Raw genomic sequence first — 16847 nt, 5'->3', positions numbered from 1 at the left:
ATAGATAGACAGACAGACAGACAGACAGACAGATAGATAGATAGATAGATAGATAGATAGATAGATAGATAGATAGATAGACAGAAAGACAGACAGATTGACAGACATACAGACAGACAGACAGATAGATAGATAGATAGATAGATAGATAGATAGATAGATAGATAGATAGATAGATAGATAGATAGATAGATAGATAGATAGATAGACAGACAGACAGACAGAAAATTCTGAATAAGTACAATGCGCTGAACACATGAGTCATATCTGAATAATCTTTAATAATGGCATTAAATATAAGAATATTAATGAATCTTTTTGTTGATTAATATTCTGAGTTTCAAGCTTTTTTTAATACTGCTACATCTACACCACCAATACTGAAAAATATAGTAAAAATCTGAATACATTAATATATTGTCAGGAACAGCTGGACAGTTCCCTGCCAGGCCCAGAGAGGGCGCTGGCAGGTGAACCTTGGAAGCCTGCTTCTTTGTGTGTCTTTTGTTACGCCCTTCCTATTGTTCCTATCCTGATTGTCACCTGTATCCCATTAGCCCTAATGTCTACCCCTATAAATAGGGATCCTTGTGTTTGTGTCTTTGTCCATGATTGTTATCTGTACCGTGGTTTCTGTTGGGGTTTTGTTTGCTAGGGTCCATGTCCAAGCTAAGGTCTAGGTTTTGGTTTTGTTTAGTTTAGTTTAGTTTTGTTTAGTTAACCACGCCATGTCTTGTGTTACATTTGTTTCCCTATGTCGCGTCTTAAATGTAATAAAAGCAGTGCTTCGCTGAATCCTGCGCATGGGTCTCATTACACCGTGTGCTGGCGTGCGCACACACACCACGGGCGTCTGGGATCGAGCCCCACATAGGGCGGGGGTCCCAGACGTTACATATATACGTTAATATACCACAGCACATCAGAATTCTCGATTCTGATTGGTCAGATGTTGATTCATTGTCTATAACAGCAGCTCAGACAATAGTAACAAGACAAGCTACGGATTCTTGTTTTTCTTATTAACTTCAAGATAAAAGAGAGGCTGAAGAGAGAGTGACTCCTGCATTTACATCTGTTATAACCTGCCATAAGAGGAACTAACCTGAAGTATGATGAGCGGTTGGTTAAATGTTGTGGTACAGTATAAGAGGAATTAAACACTTCAAGATTTGTGGTAATAGAAGAAAAAGCAAATTTGGCGTGATAACAGTAACTGTGCTATACATAGTCGTTGATTGTTTTTCCTAAAACAGCACATGTACATCAAAAAACAGTGTTTTATTCCTTACTTGGCCGTGTGAGTGTGCTTGAAATGTGCATGTAAATAGCTGAGGTTGTTATTATACTGACCTTTCATCACTGATGTTTTACTGAGCTGTAGATGACGCTGTTATCAGGGGGAACTGCAGAGACCTGAAAATAAATAAAAGAATATAGAATATCTATAGACCGTATTTTTTATAGCGCTTATTTTACACAGGGTTTTGGAGAACCTACACTATATTGCCAAAAATTTTGGGACACCCTTCCAAGTCAGGTGTTGTTTTTCAGGGGTTGGGCTCGGTCTCTTAGTTCCAGTGAAAGGAACTCTTAATGCTTCAGCTTCATACCAAGACATTTTGGACAATTTCATGCTTCCAACTTTGTGGGAATAGTTTGGGGATGACCCCTTCCTGTTCCAACATGACTGCACACCAGTGGACAAAGCAAGGTCCATAAAGACATGGATGAGAGTTTGGTGTGGAGGAACTTGACTGGCCTGCACCTGAGTCCTGACCTCAACCTGATAGAACACCTTTGGGATGAATTAGAGCGGAGACTGTGAGCCAGGCCTTCTCGTCCAACATCAGTGCCTGACCTCACAAATGCGCTTTTCAAGAAAATTTCCCATAAGCACACTCCTAAACCTTGTGGAAAGCCTTCTAAGAAGAGTTGAAGCTGTTATAACTGCAAAGGGCGGGCCAACTCTATATTACATTCAATATGCATGTAAAGGCAGATGTCCCAAAACATTTGGCAATATAGTGTTTAATATATGGGGTACCATCCCATCACACACACACACACACACACACACTATCACTATGGACAATTTAGAGATGCCAATCAAGTAAAGTCAAGTCACGTCAAGTCAAGAAGCTTTTATTGTCATTTCAACCATGTATAGCTGACGCAGTACACAGTGAACTGAGACAACGTTTCTCCAGGACCCTGGTGCTAAATAAAACAACATAACAACATAGAGCTACAAAACAACACAGAGCTAAACGTAGAAAGTAAGTTGTCCTAGCTACATAAAGTGTGCAACCTGGTGCAAACAGCGCAAGACAAAGACAGTGCAAACAGACAATACAAAACAAAACAGTACAGGACAGACACACAAAATAGACAAAATAGGTATTATTCAATGTATAAGCAGTGCAATGTCCAAAATAGGAGAACTGTAAACAAGAGGGTTCTTGTAAACATATACACTTCTGCGTAGCAGCAGTTGGTGGCAGTGTGAAATGTGACTCTTGACTCTTGACTTGACCTGATGGTGCGAGGCAAACATGCTCACCACTAACCCACTCGAATGAATGTAAATTTACATTTAATTTAAAAATATGCAACTGTTATGTAATCTGGGTTAAAATGAATGCACTGGTTGAAATGTATTGCTCAGCTGATTTATTGATACATGATTCAGACCATGTTCTGTGCTTTAGTATTTCATTATATGTGATTCTTACCATTGGAGGCTGAGAGATTGTGACTGAGCTGTAGGTGACGTCTGGCTCAGAAACTGATGACCCCTGTAGATACAAACACACATTTATTTTAATCTGTACTACATTTCGATAGATAGATAGATAGATAGATAGATAGATAGATAGATAGATAGATTGATTGATTGATTGATTGATTGATTGATTGATTGATTGATTGATTGATTGATTGATTGATTGGTGTTGATCCCCCCCTTTGCTGCCAAAACAGCCCTGACCAGTCCTGCACTGTGTATTCTGACACCTTTCTATCAGAACCAGCATTAACTTCTTCAGCAATTTGAACAACAGTAGCTCGTCTGTTGGATCGGATCACACGGGCCAGCCTTTGCTCCTCACGTGCATCAATAAGCCTTGGCCACTGACCCTGTCGCCGGTTCACCACTGTTCCTTCCTTGGACCAATTTTGATAGATACTGACCACTGCAGACCAGGGATACCCCACAAGAGCTGCATTTTTGGAGAATTCAGTCATCTAGCCATCACAATTTGGCCCTTGTCAAACTCAAATCAGGTAATATTACCGTATTCCATATAATTATCATTATCGTTGCTATAGTAACAGCTAATAGACAGGGGTTTGAATACTGGATGCTGAACTTAAACAGATTTAAAATGTGTGTAATTGTTGATTATGGATTAGTTTTCTGTGAGGAAAGATACAGTTACCATTCGTAACATGACAAAATGCAGATTCTTGGTTTCTTGTTAACTTCAAGATAAAAGAGAGGCTGATTTTTGTATTTTATTTATATTTATAATATTTCCTGCTCAGTTTTCCTGCCTAATTTTGGGGGGTAAGGAAAACTAAAAAAAACAAAGAGTAAATTTAATGTGCCTTGTATTGTCCTTCCGCCACAGTGCTAGAAGTCACTGCACGCTCACATGGTTTGGGATTCTGCATTTGGAGACACAAACACACGGAATTGTGTGAATAATAAGGAAATGTTGTTTTCTGGATCCTCTATATTAAAAAAAACATGCTGATGATGATTCTGAGGTTTGCTCTGTGATTGTCTGAAAAAAATAGCATCACAAACCACATCAGCATTTATCTGTCTGAGAAAAGGGAAGAACAGCTGTCAATTTTCATACCACTGTGAGCTTTTGCAATGCAGGGGACTACATGAAGTAACTATATAAAGTATAACACATACCAGACTGTGGCTATGTCCTTTGTTTGCGGCTAATAGTCCAGCTGAAAGAAAAGAGAAGAAAATTTGCTAACACGAGAACCACTTCTCTACTTCAAGAAGAAAAAGTAATAAATATTCATTTATTATCCTGACTTAAAGACTCTGATTTCTTTATAATCCAGACTGTAAAGTCACACACCCTAGTGATTATATATGCTTTAGCTGCTAACATGGCTAATGAATGTAGATAGAGTAGCTAAAGTACAGATGTTAAAATAATAAATACGTACCATAGGGATTGTTGGGTAATTATTACCAAGAGAGAAAAGAAAGAGAAAGAAGTTATATTAAGACACTGGATATATATATATATATATATATATATATATATATATATATATATATATATATATATATATATATATATATTTTATATATATATTGAGAATGTATGAAAAAGGCTACTGACTGTGTTTCCGTTTATGCTTCCAGATGACCAAACCAACCACCATGAGCACCAACAAGAGTCCAGATATGATGCAAAGAGTCAGTAATGTGTCACTGTTGTATAATCAGAGACACATTTACAAGAGTATTTTTTCATTATTAGTGATCACGCCTAATAATTTTATGCGTCAAACAATTATACACATTTGGTTGTAGGGTCACAAAATAGCTCAGTACTTACAAAGGTGTAGAATCTTCTGTGTGGTTTTCGTTCAGACCTGCAGTGAGGGTAAACATAAAGGAAATTACATTTACATTCACATTTATGGCATTTGGCAGACATCATGACTGCATAAAGTTGCTTTATGATGGGATTATAAAGTTGAAAATAATCTATGGGTATACACACATATTATACAAATGGTAAATGTGGCTTTAATTGAAACAAAGTGTTGGCATTTAAACAAAGTTTCAGTTTCAGATTTATGCTGATGTTGTTTTCTGATTCAAAAGGAACAGGAACATTTCAGCCTCACACATGTTTACTGAAATAATGAACTTTTTTACCTGACAAAGAAATTAAAAAAGATTACACCTAACCAAGTAGAACCACCCTGACTAGCTAGAACCAGCTTGACCAACCAGGCTGGTTTGTTGGTCTCCCAATCTGGTCCAGCGGTTAATTGGTCTCATCAGCTGGTCAACAAATCTAAATCCATAACTGACCAACTACAACCAACCTGAGTTAATAAAACCATTCTGACCATCTAGGCAGGTCATCCTGACCAACTGGAACCAGGCAGACCAGTCATCCTACAGATGTCTAAAACTGCTTGATTAAAAATAAGTATTCCTGATCAGCATGAAACAGCTTCACAAACCAGAATCAGCTTGTACATGCTCAAAACCTCTAAAGCCCCCAAACCCTACCAACTAGCACCGGCCTCTAAGTTTCCAAAGCACTAAAACCACTACCATCACTAAACATGACCATCTAGAACCAGCTTAATTGGCTAGAATTAGAGTGACCAACCAGGCTGGTCAACTTGACCAGCTGGACCCAGCCTTAGGCAGTTGGTCAACTCAACCTGTAAGTGTCCATTTAAATACATCAACCCAAGCCTACTTGACTTGCTTGGAGTTTTTTTCAGTAGGGTAATCACTGTTGGAAGTTACCTGAAGTGTCACCACCGACGCTGATGTGAACAGGAACCTCCAGATCTCCTGCACTGCACCAGTACCAGCCAGTATCACTCTTCTTCAGTCCACTCATCATCACACTGAAGGATCTATTCCCATTATCACTGAACTGCACCGCTGAATTCTGGGATGTTTCAGTCTTTGTAAATGTCCAGCACTTCTTGTCTTTGAATCTGCACCACTGCTTCTGTGTATTCTGATACGCAGCGCTGTAGAGACACTGGACTGTGACGCTGCCTCCTTCCTCACCTCTCACTCTGTTCTCCCTCACTGACAGATCTGAATAAAAAGCCAGTAAATGAGTGTTGTAAGGGACTCTATAACAATTATAATTCTACCTCATTTCGGTTTCTTACCTTGACTAATCGTCAGATACAAATAATCACGATCATCCGGTTGCCATTTATCTGCAATTTCTGCAGCACACCAATACGTTCCAGACTCAGAGACTTTGTTCAGTTCCACAGTGAATAAATTCTGTGCTGGATGATCAATGACTGATGTACTTCCACTTGAGTTTGCATAGGCTACGATGCTGCAGGAATGCCAATAGTACCCTTCGCACCAGAATTTAGGGTTTGCTTTGTACTGCCCTTCATATGAACATGGAATAGTGACAGATCCTCCACTTTTTACAGCTACATTTTTCAGTGTCCTCATGCTCTCTACCTCTGCAAGCAAACCACATTAGGAAACATTATTAGCGTTACTCAGACACTGAATCACGATGATCAGGAATCACTGTGTCACTACTGAGGCCCAGTGAAGAAAGCTGTTACAGTCACTGCTCCAAGAAAGGAAATAATCAATAAGAGCTTATTTAAACCTTTAGAAAATAAAGAATATCCACACAGTATATAAGAATGATACAGGTTTATTCTTACCTGATAGACAGAGGAATAACCCAAGGAGAGTTACAGAACCACATAGTGAGTAAAAGCTCATGTTTCTCTAAGAGACTCGTGATGAATGCACTTCCTACTTGTGGTTGAAGTCGCTTTATACCAGCTGACCTCCTTTTTTCTTTTTTTATCTCATGCTGTTACACACTCTGTCATCTGTTTAGAAAACCAGTAGCAGCATGTTGGAAATTCCACGGTCCTCTAATAGTTCTAATAGTGTAATAAATGCATACAAGCATAAAGAAATAAAATGAGATATTTTTATTACATTCACAGAGGAACTAAAAGTCAGTGTGCATAGTTTTCCTTTTGAGATTTGTCAGAAAGCTGCTTTACAAAAGTCCAGATGTAGAGTTAGATCTGTAAATGAACAAGCCACAGGCAACAACTGCAGGAAAAAACAGAGACTCTAAAAGAAATGTCTCCAGATATTGACACCAGATACTGAAATTATAACTCATTACACTTCCACTTTCAACCTTCTATAAGCTCACACTTTCACATGATCACATTCTTTCGTGGAGAGACTGCTCCATTACCGGGAATTATTTGCACTTGTGAAGCGACTGATATTTCTGGGTGAAAATGATGGAAATGCTTTATATGTATGTATGTATGCTTTATATGTATTTATATAGCTTATATGGATACACAACCAGGTTATAACTGTGAAAAGAGCTTGTAAAAATAGCCGCATGCCACTGCAGTCAGAGCAAAGATCAGTCATTTTAGCCGAATTTGGAGCTCAGTTTCTGTCTATTTCTCTACTTTCATTAAAATAATTAAAACTCAGATACTTCTAAAAAGATCATCATGTGTCTGGCACCCCCTCTGGTGGTCTGGCAGGGAATTGTCCCAGTAGTTCCAGACACCTGATGAGTTCCTGGTGTTTTCCTACAGCTTGTTTATGTCATGTGTTTCTCCACGTGTGTTGTGTCACGCCTTTCCTATTGGTCTGTTTCCCACATTATCACCTGTTTCCCATTATTCCTAATGTGTTACCCTATTTATACCTGCCCTTTTGTACCCGTCTGTGTAAAGTCATTGTTTAATGCTGTGTTTGTTTTTTTAGGTGCTTTGTTATGTTTATTCATGTTGTGCCTTTTGTTTCAGTGAAACCTTCACATCTTCAGGTATACATGTTTTGGATATTTTGTGTAATGTGTCAGACAAATGCAGTCACACTGTAAAGCAATAAATTATTGCGTTTTATTCCAAACATAAAAAAACTTAAATGCTTAAATTTTTGTTAACAATGTACAGTATATATAACACTATAAATGTCTTTAAAGGCAAGTGCAAGAAATTAATAGTTTTGTTTTAATAGAAATGCAGGCAGTCGTGCTCCAGTGTCATACACTATATGTGAAATTCTGGGAAAAACCCATCAGATGTCACTCTGGTGCAATTCTCAGAAAAAGTAAAAAAAAAAAGATGAATTCACGTTGAGGTTTTCTGCTTAGAGCTTTGACACTTCCACTTTTAGAAACCATAAATATATTGTGTTATTTTATTCACGCTTCACGTGGATTAAAGAACCAGTTTAACAAACACGGTGCTGAAAATCCAGTCGGACTGTCTAGAGACTGAGTGTGATATTCTCCCACAGTGAATGGTCCGTTCATCGTTAAAGGGTCACGAGCCTAATCGATTCAGATTAAAATCAGATTCCAGCACGGTTTGTCAGAACGTCCATGATGCTTGTGCTCCATTATCTTGAATTATTTCCTTAATTATGAAAAGAGAAACATTTCACCTTGGAAAATGTTTCAGTATTTCATGTACATATAGTAGAAATTTCACAGTGTGAAGGGATATAATATCACACTGGCTTCAGTGGGCAGTTATAATAATAGCGTAGCAGAGCGTAATAATAGTATGCTTTAATTTAAAAACAGATGAGGATTTTCCTACACATTTTTACTCATTAAGCTTCATGGGTTCTGGAGTGTGTGTATTATGTTGTGTACTAAGGTTGTATTTAAGGGCTGTACACCATGTGGAAGGAACTGATGAGAGCTACTGTAAAAGGATTCTGAGATACTTTTAAAATGAAATATAAACACTATAAATAAGTTTCACATTGTCCTTGTCCTGATTGGGATTTTGTCTGTAAAGATGTTGAGGATGAACACGAGACCCAGTAGAGATCCCTGAGGCACCACACACAGTTTCCTTCCATCCAAACAGTAAATCAACCTCTACAGAGAATAAATACACTTGCTGTGTGAAAGGTTTGTAATTTTCCTCTACATATTTGAGTGGGTTAAGAATCATTTTTTAATCACGAACCTCTTACTGGTAAACCTCATAGCTGTAGCGGGTCTCATTAGCGACATCATCTGGAGACACCTAGAACAGGATATGGATAAAGTCCCTGCAGATTAGTGAGTAAAGCAGTCATTATGGATTTATACACTTAGATCTGTAGCTTGGATTGAACTGGAACAGACTTCATTTAAAATAATTTACTCACAGTTTTATTTTTAGAAGCAGTGTTTATAGAGCTGTAGGTCACATCCTGCTCATTAACTTTTGACGCTGAAGCCTGTAGATGTTTCTACAACAACAACAGTGAGGATGATGATAATAATAAGGACATTAATGTAGAATTGGACCAGTGGATCGCCATCTTACCTTTGGTTTACGTGTAGCCACATGGCTATATATAATGGAGTCTTCATCTGTACAAATGGGCTTTTTCTTACCCTAAACAACCCAAAACCCATACACACACACACACACACACACACACACACTTGTGTATGGTAAATACACATAAAAACCATCTTATCTTCATGGGTTAATTAATAGAGAAAATGACCGCATATCTGACGAATAAAAGATTTGTTTTGAGTTATACTATAATTATAAGAATAAAAGTATTTTATTAACTTTATCCAGAGAATATTGGCTAGGGCGTAAAAATCACAGAAATGATCAGGACACTTTAAAAAGACTTTAGGAGCCATTGCATTACCAGAGTATAAATACAGAAACTAATCAGAAACACGGAATAGGAGAATACAATAACAACAACAACAACACCAATAATAATAATAATAATAATAATAATAATAATAATAATAATAATAATAACAACAATAATGCGGAAATTGATACAGAATTGGACCAGTGGATTGTTCTTACCTTTGATTTATCTGTAGCCACAGTACTGTACATAATGGAGTCTTCAGCTGTACTAGTGGGCTTTTTCTTAGCCTAAACCACCAAACACACACACACACACACACACACACACACAACAACAACAACAATAACAATAATCATCATCATCATCATCATTTGGAAATGAATGTAGAATTGGACCAGTGGACTGATCTTACCTTTGGCTTAGAAACAGCCACAGTGCTGTAAATAATGGAGTCTTCAGCTATACTAGTGGGCTTTTTCTTAGCCTAAACCACCAAACACACACACACACACACACACACACAACAACAACAACAACAACAACAATAACAATAATCATCATCATCATCATCATTTGGAAATGAATGTAGAATTGGACCAGTGGACTGATGTTACCTTTGGCTTAGAAACAGCCACAGTGCTGTAAATAATGGAGTCTTCATCTGTAAATGTGGCCTTTTTCACACACACACACACACACACACACACACACACTTCTCTTTATATAGTATTATAATTAATGCAGTTCTGTTCTACACCTAAATATAACTGTAATCTGAACCAGCTTAACGAAAATGAGATATTTTATTTATCTTTATCTTTTTATTTTAATTTTATCTTTATTTTTAAAAAAAAGAAAAAAAGACTGCAGTTGTTTAAAAAATGTCAAACGTCATAACTCCTATCTTTCTGGTGTATGTTTTGGGCCACAGTTTTAAAAAATGTGAACGTTTTAATTTCTTCTTTCTTGACTTGAAAACAATTGAGCTGTAGGATTCCTCAGCCTGAAAAGATTTCATTTACTGTTAAATGAAAAGCACTGATGAGAAATTGTGGTAATGACTGTTCATTAAAACTGCTAAAAGGTACAACAGGCACTAAAATAACACATGAGATGCAGTACTAACTGTGGGAACAGTGGTGTCATTGCTCCTCTCTCTGGTCCTGGTTTGATTCTCTGCTTCTGGAAGTTAATAAATAAATAAATAAATTAATAAATAAATAAATAAATAAACACAGAGTCAATTGAGTTCAATTCTATTCAATTAAGATCACAGATGATGGGAAGAAGAAGAAGAAGAAGAAGAAGAAGAAGAAGATGATGAAGAAGAAGAAGAAGAAGAAGAAGAAGAAGAAGAAGAAGAAGATAGCCTTTGTTACACTAGAGGGCACCCTTACCTAAAAAGTAAGGAAAGAAATTCTTCCTTAATCATTACATTCATGTTCTGCCTACAGGCTTCATAAAGCTCAAAGTCAGCAATCAACAGTATCTCCAGAGGAGAAAGTCAAGGGTTATACATGACATGTAAATACAGTATAACGGCTCAGAACTCACATGAGCGGTAATAATTAGCGAGGCTTCACAATCAGTGTATGTGACTTTTTATTCCCTCTGTTTTCCTGTTTGCCCTCAGATTCTAGATATATTGATTGCTGTGTTTGACTCCTGACTGATTTATCTGACTGTCCAATCTTTGAATCTGTCCTCTGGTTGTGGAATCACTGAATTATATTTGATTGTGCTGAATTTCTTGTTAATAAACCTCCAGCAAATGGATTTTCACAACATCTCTGTCCTGCTCCTTTCAAATAATAAAAGAATGAACTAATGTGAAACTACAGACACACCAGGGGACACTTACCACATTTCTTTCTGAGCATGCAGATGATGATGACCAGTATCACCAGTGGCAGAAGAAGAGCCAGCAGGTACCAATGGGTCAGGGTCCCACTCCCACTATAGATAAACATTTGTAAGCACAGACTGGCTGTGAAATATTGCAGTGAAATCTTCATTAATTCAGTTCATCATTAATCATCATGCATTAATAATCATTCATTCATCATCAGTAGTCAAATCATCCTATTGGCATGTTCTCTAGTTAGGCAGAAGTGGAAATGATCAAACTATTACTACATCCACAGATCATTTACAGTTTCTATTTTACTAAAGTACCATACCATGTAATTTATTTTGTTACTTTCTACCTCATCTGTACATTGTCATGAAATATAAAATAATATCAGTAGTAAAGTTCTATTTCCTATGAATTTAGCACTCATTGATTTCATGTGACATGAGAGAGTTTTTACAAGGAAGAAATGATCATGTAATGCTCACATCTTCATCTCTGAAAAAGGCAACAAATTGTCTATAAATGTCTATAAAGAAATGTCTGTCACTCACATGGTTTTATTATTCATGGTCACTGAAGGAACAGAAGCTGCTGTGGGTGAGATACAGCTCAAATTAGAAACATGTGTTAAGAAGAACTGTTTCTTCCAAATATGTACATCTGATATTACCTGAATTGGCCTTCGATTCAGATCTGTTTAAAACATTAAAGAAAAAGAAAATAAAGCTTGAGCACTTGAAATATTTTCCTTCATTCATATATATTGGGTCATGGTGATTGCACTCCTTTAATTTTTTATGTAGACAGATTTATAATGATTTGAGTTTTTATTTGCATAATTTGTTTGTTTTGCACATTAAGCACACTTCTTTTTTGAAACAGTTAATAAATATAGATCATGTATAAAACTGCAGAGGACACCATCACTAAATAAAATGGAGCTTTCCTACTTACATGTGACTCTTGACTTGGTGAGTGGTTGGAGTCACTGTTGTAGTCACTGTTGTAGTCACTGTTGTTAAAACAAAGAAAAATAATCAGTGTGATTTCTGTCTCATCATTTGTTAAAGTTGGGATCAGTGTTTGTGATAATACCTGGAGGTGGATCAGTGACATTGATGTGAACAGGAACCTGCAGATCTCCTGCACTGCACCAGTACCAGCCAGCATCACTCTTCTTCACTCCATTAAGCTGCACATTGAAGGATCTATTCCCATTATCACTGAACTGCACTGCTGCATTCTGGGATGTTTCAGTCTTTGTAAATGTCCAGCACTTCCTGTCTTTGAATCTGCACCACTGCTTCTGTGTATTCTGATATGCAGCGCTGTAGAGACACTGGACTGTGACGCTGCCTCCTTCCTCACCTCTCACTCTGTTCTCCCTCACTGACAGATCTGAATATAGAGGCAGTAATTGAGTGTTGTAAGGGATTCTATAACAATTATTAATCTGCCTCATTTAGGTTTCTCACCTTGACTAAACATCAGGTACAAATATTCATGGTCATCCTGTTGCCATTTATCTGCAATTTCTGCAGCACACCAATACGTTCCAGACTCAGAGACTTTGTTCAGTTCCACAGTGAATAAATTCTGTGCTGGATGATCAATGACTGATGTACTTTCACTTGAGTTTGCATAGGCTACGATGCTGCAGGAATGCCAATAGTACCCTTTGCACCAGAATTTACGGTTTGCTTTGTACTTTCCTTCATATGAACATGGAATAGTGACAGATCCTCCACGTTTTACAGCTACATTTTTCAGTGTCCTCATGCTCTCTACCTCTGCAAGGAATCCACATTAGGAAACATTATTAGCGTTACTCAGACACTGAATCACGAAGATCAGAGTGATCAGGAATCACTGTGTCACTACTGAGGCACATTTAATCTACCAGTGATGAAAGATGTTAAAAGCCACTGCTCCAAGAAAGGAAATAATCAATAAGAGCTTATTTAAACCTTTAGAAAATAAAGAATGTCCACATAGTATATAAGAATGATACAGGTTTATTCTTACCTGATAGACAGAGAAATAACCCAATGAGAGTTACAGAACCACATAGTGAGTAAAAGCTCATGTTTCTCTAAGAGACTCGTGATGAATGCACTTCCTACTTGTGGTCGAAGTCGCTTTATACCAGCTTTTTTTCTTTTTTTTTCTCTCATGCTGTTACATACAGACATCTGTTTATAAAACAACTAGCAGCATGTTGGAAATTCAAATTTTATTTGTCACATATGAATTCCTACACAGTACGACATGTAGTGAAATGCTTATTATGACTGTCCTACATTTGAAGAAAGAATTTAAAAGTGTGTGGACAAGAAAACTATAGGGATATAGGTAATAAAAAATACACTATATTGCCAAAAGTATTCGCTCACCTGCCTTGACTCGCATATGAACTTAAGTGACATCCCATTCCTAATCCATAGGGTTCAATATGACGTCGGTCCACCCTTTGCAGCTATAACAGCTTCAACTCTTCTGGGAAGGCTGTCCACAAGGTTTAGGAGTGTGTTTATGGGAATTTTTGACCATTCTTCCAGAAGCGCATTTGTGAGGTCACACACTGATGTTGGACGAGAAGGTCTGGCTCTCAGTCTCCGCACTAATTCATCCCAAAGGTGTTCTATCGGGTTGAGGTCAGGACTCTGTGCAGGCCAGTCAAGTTCATCCACACCAGACTCTGTCATCCATGTCTTTATGGACCTTGCTTTGGTCACTGGTGCACAGTCATGTTGGAAGAGGAAGGGGCCAGCTCCAAACTGTTCCCACAAAGTGGGGAGCATGGAATTGTCCAAAATGTCTTGGTATGCTGAAGCATTCAGAGTTCCTTTCACTGGAACTAAGGGGCCAAGCCCAGCTCCTGAAAAACAACCCCACACCATAATCCCCCCTCCACCAAACTTTACACTTGGCACAATGCAGTCAGACAAGTACCGTTCTCCTGGCAACCGCCAAACCCAGACTCGTCCATCAGATTGCCAGATGGAGAAGCGCGATTCGTCACTCCAGAGAACGCGTCTCCACTGCTCTAGAGTCCAGTGGCGGCGTGCTTTACTCCACTGCATCCGACGCTTTGCATTGCACTTGGTGATGTATGGCTTGGATGCAGCTGCTCGGCCATGGAAACCCATTCCATGAAGCTCTCTGCGCACTGTTCTTGAGCTAATCTGAAGGCCACATGAAGTTTGGAGGTCTGTAGCGATTGACTCTGCAGAAAGTTGGCGACCTCTTCGCACTATGTGCCTCAGCATCCGCTGATCCCGCTCCATCAGTTTACGTGGCCTACCACTTCGTGGCTGAGTTGCTGTCGTTCCCAAACACTTCCACGTTCTTATAATACAGCTGACAGTTGACTGTGGAATATTTAGGAGCGAGGAAATTTCACGACTGGATTTGTTGCACAGGTGGCATCCTATCACAGTTCCACGCTGGAATTCACTGAGCTCCTGAGAGCGACCCATTCTTTCACAAATGTTTGTAAAAACAGTCTGCATGCCTAGGTGCTTGATTTTATACACCTGTGGCCATGGAAGTGATTGGAACACCTGATTCTGATTATTTGGATGGGTGAGCGAATACTTTTGGCAATATAGTGTATATACAGTATATAGAAAAATAGGAAGAATAAAAACTATCATAGTACAAATTAAAGACACGATAAATTACAAAAAACACCAATAGTTATGTAAAGCCAATTGTGTATCAGATATACATATACAAATATATGTGTATATAAAAATATATAAAATGTATATATAAAAAAAATATAAAAGTAAAAGTATGTATATAATATAATATAAACATTAATAATAATAATAATAATAATATAATAATAATATATATATAATATAATATGATAATGTAATATAATATGATAAAATATTTATAAAAAAATATAAATAATATATGTGTATAAACATCTATAATATATAGTATGTAGTATATACATGTATGTAGATAAAAAAAAACAACAAATATAAATATAAATGTAATGACAATAAATAATACAGTATGTGCAATGTGCATACATAAGATAAATATATAAGGGAAAATATAAATGTCCAATTTTAACAGGAATATTGATATCTATTGTACAAATACCAATTGTAACAGTAAAGTGTCGGTGCAGTATGCACACAAAGATGTCCAGTGAGTGTGGTTATTGTGTGTGCAGAGGAGTGCAGAGTATGCAAGTAGTGCAATTATTGTGTGTGCAGCAATGAGCTGAGGTAGAATGTAATGTTCATGTGTGGGGTAAATCTAGAAAGTCCAGGTTCTAGGTGTTCTGGTTGAGGGCCCGAATGGCCTGCGGGAAGAAGCTCCTTCTCAAACCAGGCTGTGATACTTCCCTTCAGGATGCTGTCAATGCTGCAGGTGTAGAATGTCTCTAGCACCTTTGAGGGCAGTTTAAAGTCCTTTAGGCGTCTAAGATGATAAAGACGCTGCCGGGCCTTCTTCACCAGGGTGTTGATGTGACAAGACCATGTCAGGTCCTGTGTGATGTAAACACCTAGGTACCGGAAACTGTCCACTCTCTCCACTGGGGACCCGTTGATAGTCAGGGGCTGGTAATTCCTCTTCTGCTTGTCATTATGGATTTATACACTTAGATCTGTAGCTTGGATTGAACTGGAACAGACTTCATTTAAAATAATTTACTCACAGTTTTATTTTTAGAAGCAGTGTTTATAGAGCTGTAGGTCACATCCTGCTCATTAACTTTTCATGCTGATGACTGTGTATGTAAGAAAATACTTAATGTTAAATCTTCAACAAAAATTAATAATTTATATAACACCAACAGTGAGTATAATAATAATAATAATAATAATAATAATAACAATAATAATAATAAAAATAAAGAAATTAATGTAGAATTGGATGTGTAGCCACAGTGCTGTATATAATGAAGTCTTCATCTGTACTAGTGGTCTTTTTCTTACCCTAAACCACAAAACGCGCACACACACAAATTTTGTGTATTGTAAATACACATTAAAACCATCTTATCTTTATAGGATAATTAACAGAGTAAATAAATGTATATCTGATAAATCAATGATTCATTTTAAATTATAAGTACAGAAATATTTTATTGTGATTTTATATGAAGCGAAATCACAGAAAAGCTCAATACGCTTTAAAAATTCTTTAGGAGATATTGCATCACCAGAGTATAAATAGAGAAACTAATCAGAAACACAGAATAGGTGAGAATAGTATAACAAATCAATAATAGAAAAATGTAGAACTGGACCAGTGGATTGCTGTCTTACCTTTGATTTACCTGTAGCCAAAGTGCTGTATATAATGAAGTCTTCAGCTGTACAAGTGGGCTTTTTCTTACCTTAAACCACCACACACACACACACACACACAACATCAACAACAATAATCATCATCATCAGGAAATGAATGAAGAATTTGTTACGACCCAGTAACAAATATATACACTACTCATAAAAAGTTAAGGATATTTGGCTTTCGGGTGAAATTTCAGGATGCACCTAAAATGCACTATAACCTTTACAGGTGAACTTAATTTGACCTTCTCTACATTTTTGAATGCACATGTCCAACTGT

General features: G+C 37.3%; 1 protein-coding gene across 5 annotated transcripts in view; it reads right to left on the bottom strand.

Moving 5' to 3' along the window:
* Window positions 1-6567, bottom strand: part of LOC131371202 (polymeric immunoglobulin receptor-like) — a 12639-nt gene extending 6072 nt beyond the window's left edge. For 2 of the 5 annotated variants that reach the window (XR_009207511.1, XM_058419051.1), the window contains exons 1-9: window positions 6439-6567; window positions 5911-6225; window positions 5531-5833; window positions 4596-4632; window positions 4377-4468; window positions 3929-3957; window positions 3610-3669; window positions 2736-2798; window positions 1354-1416 (exon numbers count right to left, since the gene is read on the bottom strand). Coding sequence is in view for 2 of the 5 variants with exons in the window: in XM_058419051.1 (XP_058275034.1) it covers window positions 1360-1416; window positions 2736-2798; window positions 3610-3669; window positions 3929-3957; window positions 4377-4468; window positions 4596-4632; window positions 5531-5833; window positions 5911-6225; window positions 6439-6499 (1017 nt within the window). In the remaining 3 variants the exon portion in view is untranslated. Of the gene's footprint in view, window positions 1-1353; window positions 1417-2735; window positions 2799-3609; window positions 3670-3928; window positions 3970-4106; window positions 4164-4376; window positions 4469-4595; window positions 4633-5530; window positions 5834-5910; window positions 6226-6438 lie in introns of those variants that run through there. The other 3 variants (XM_058419052.1, XR_009207512.1, XR_009207513.1) reach the window with 3 other exon arrangements.
* Between the last annotated feature and the right edge of the window lie 10280 nt (window positions 6568-16847).

The sequence above is a fragment of the Hemibagrus wyckioides genome, linkage group LG20 (assembly GCF_019097595.1).
Source record: "Hemibagrus wyckioides isolate EC202008001 linkage group LG20, SWU_Hwy_1.0, whole genome shotgun sequence".
Taxonomy (NCBI): Eukaryota; Metazoa; Chordata; class Actinopteri; order Siluriformes; family Bagridae; genus Hemibagrus; species Hemibagrus wyckioides.
This window is presented reverse-complemented; position numbering and strand designations above follow the sequence as displayed.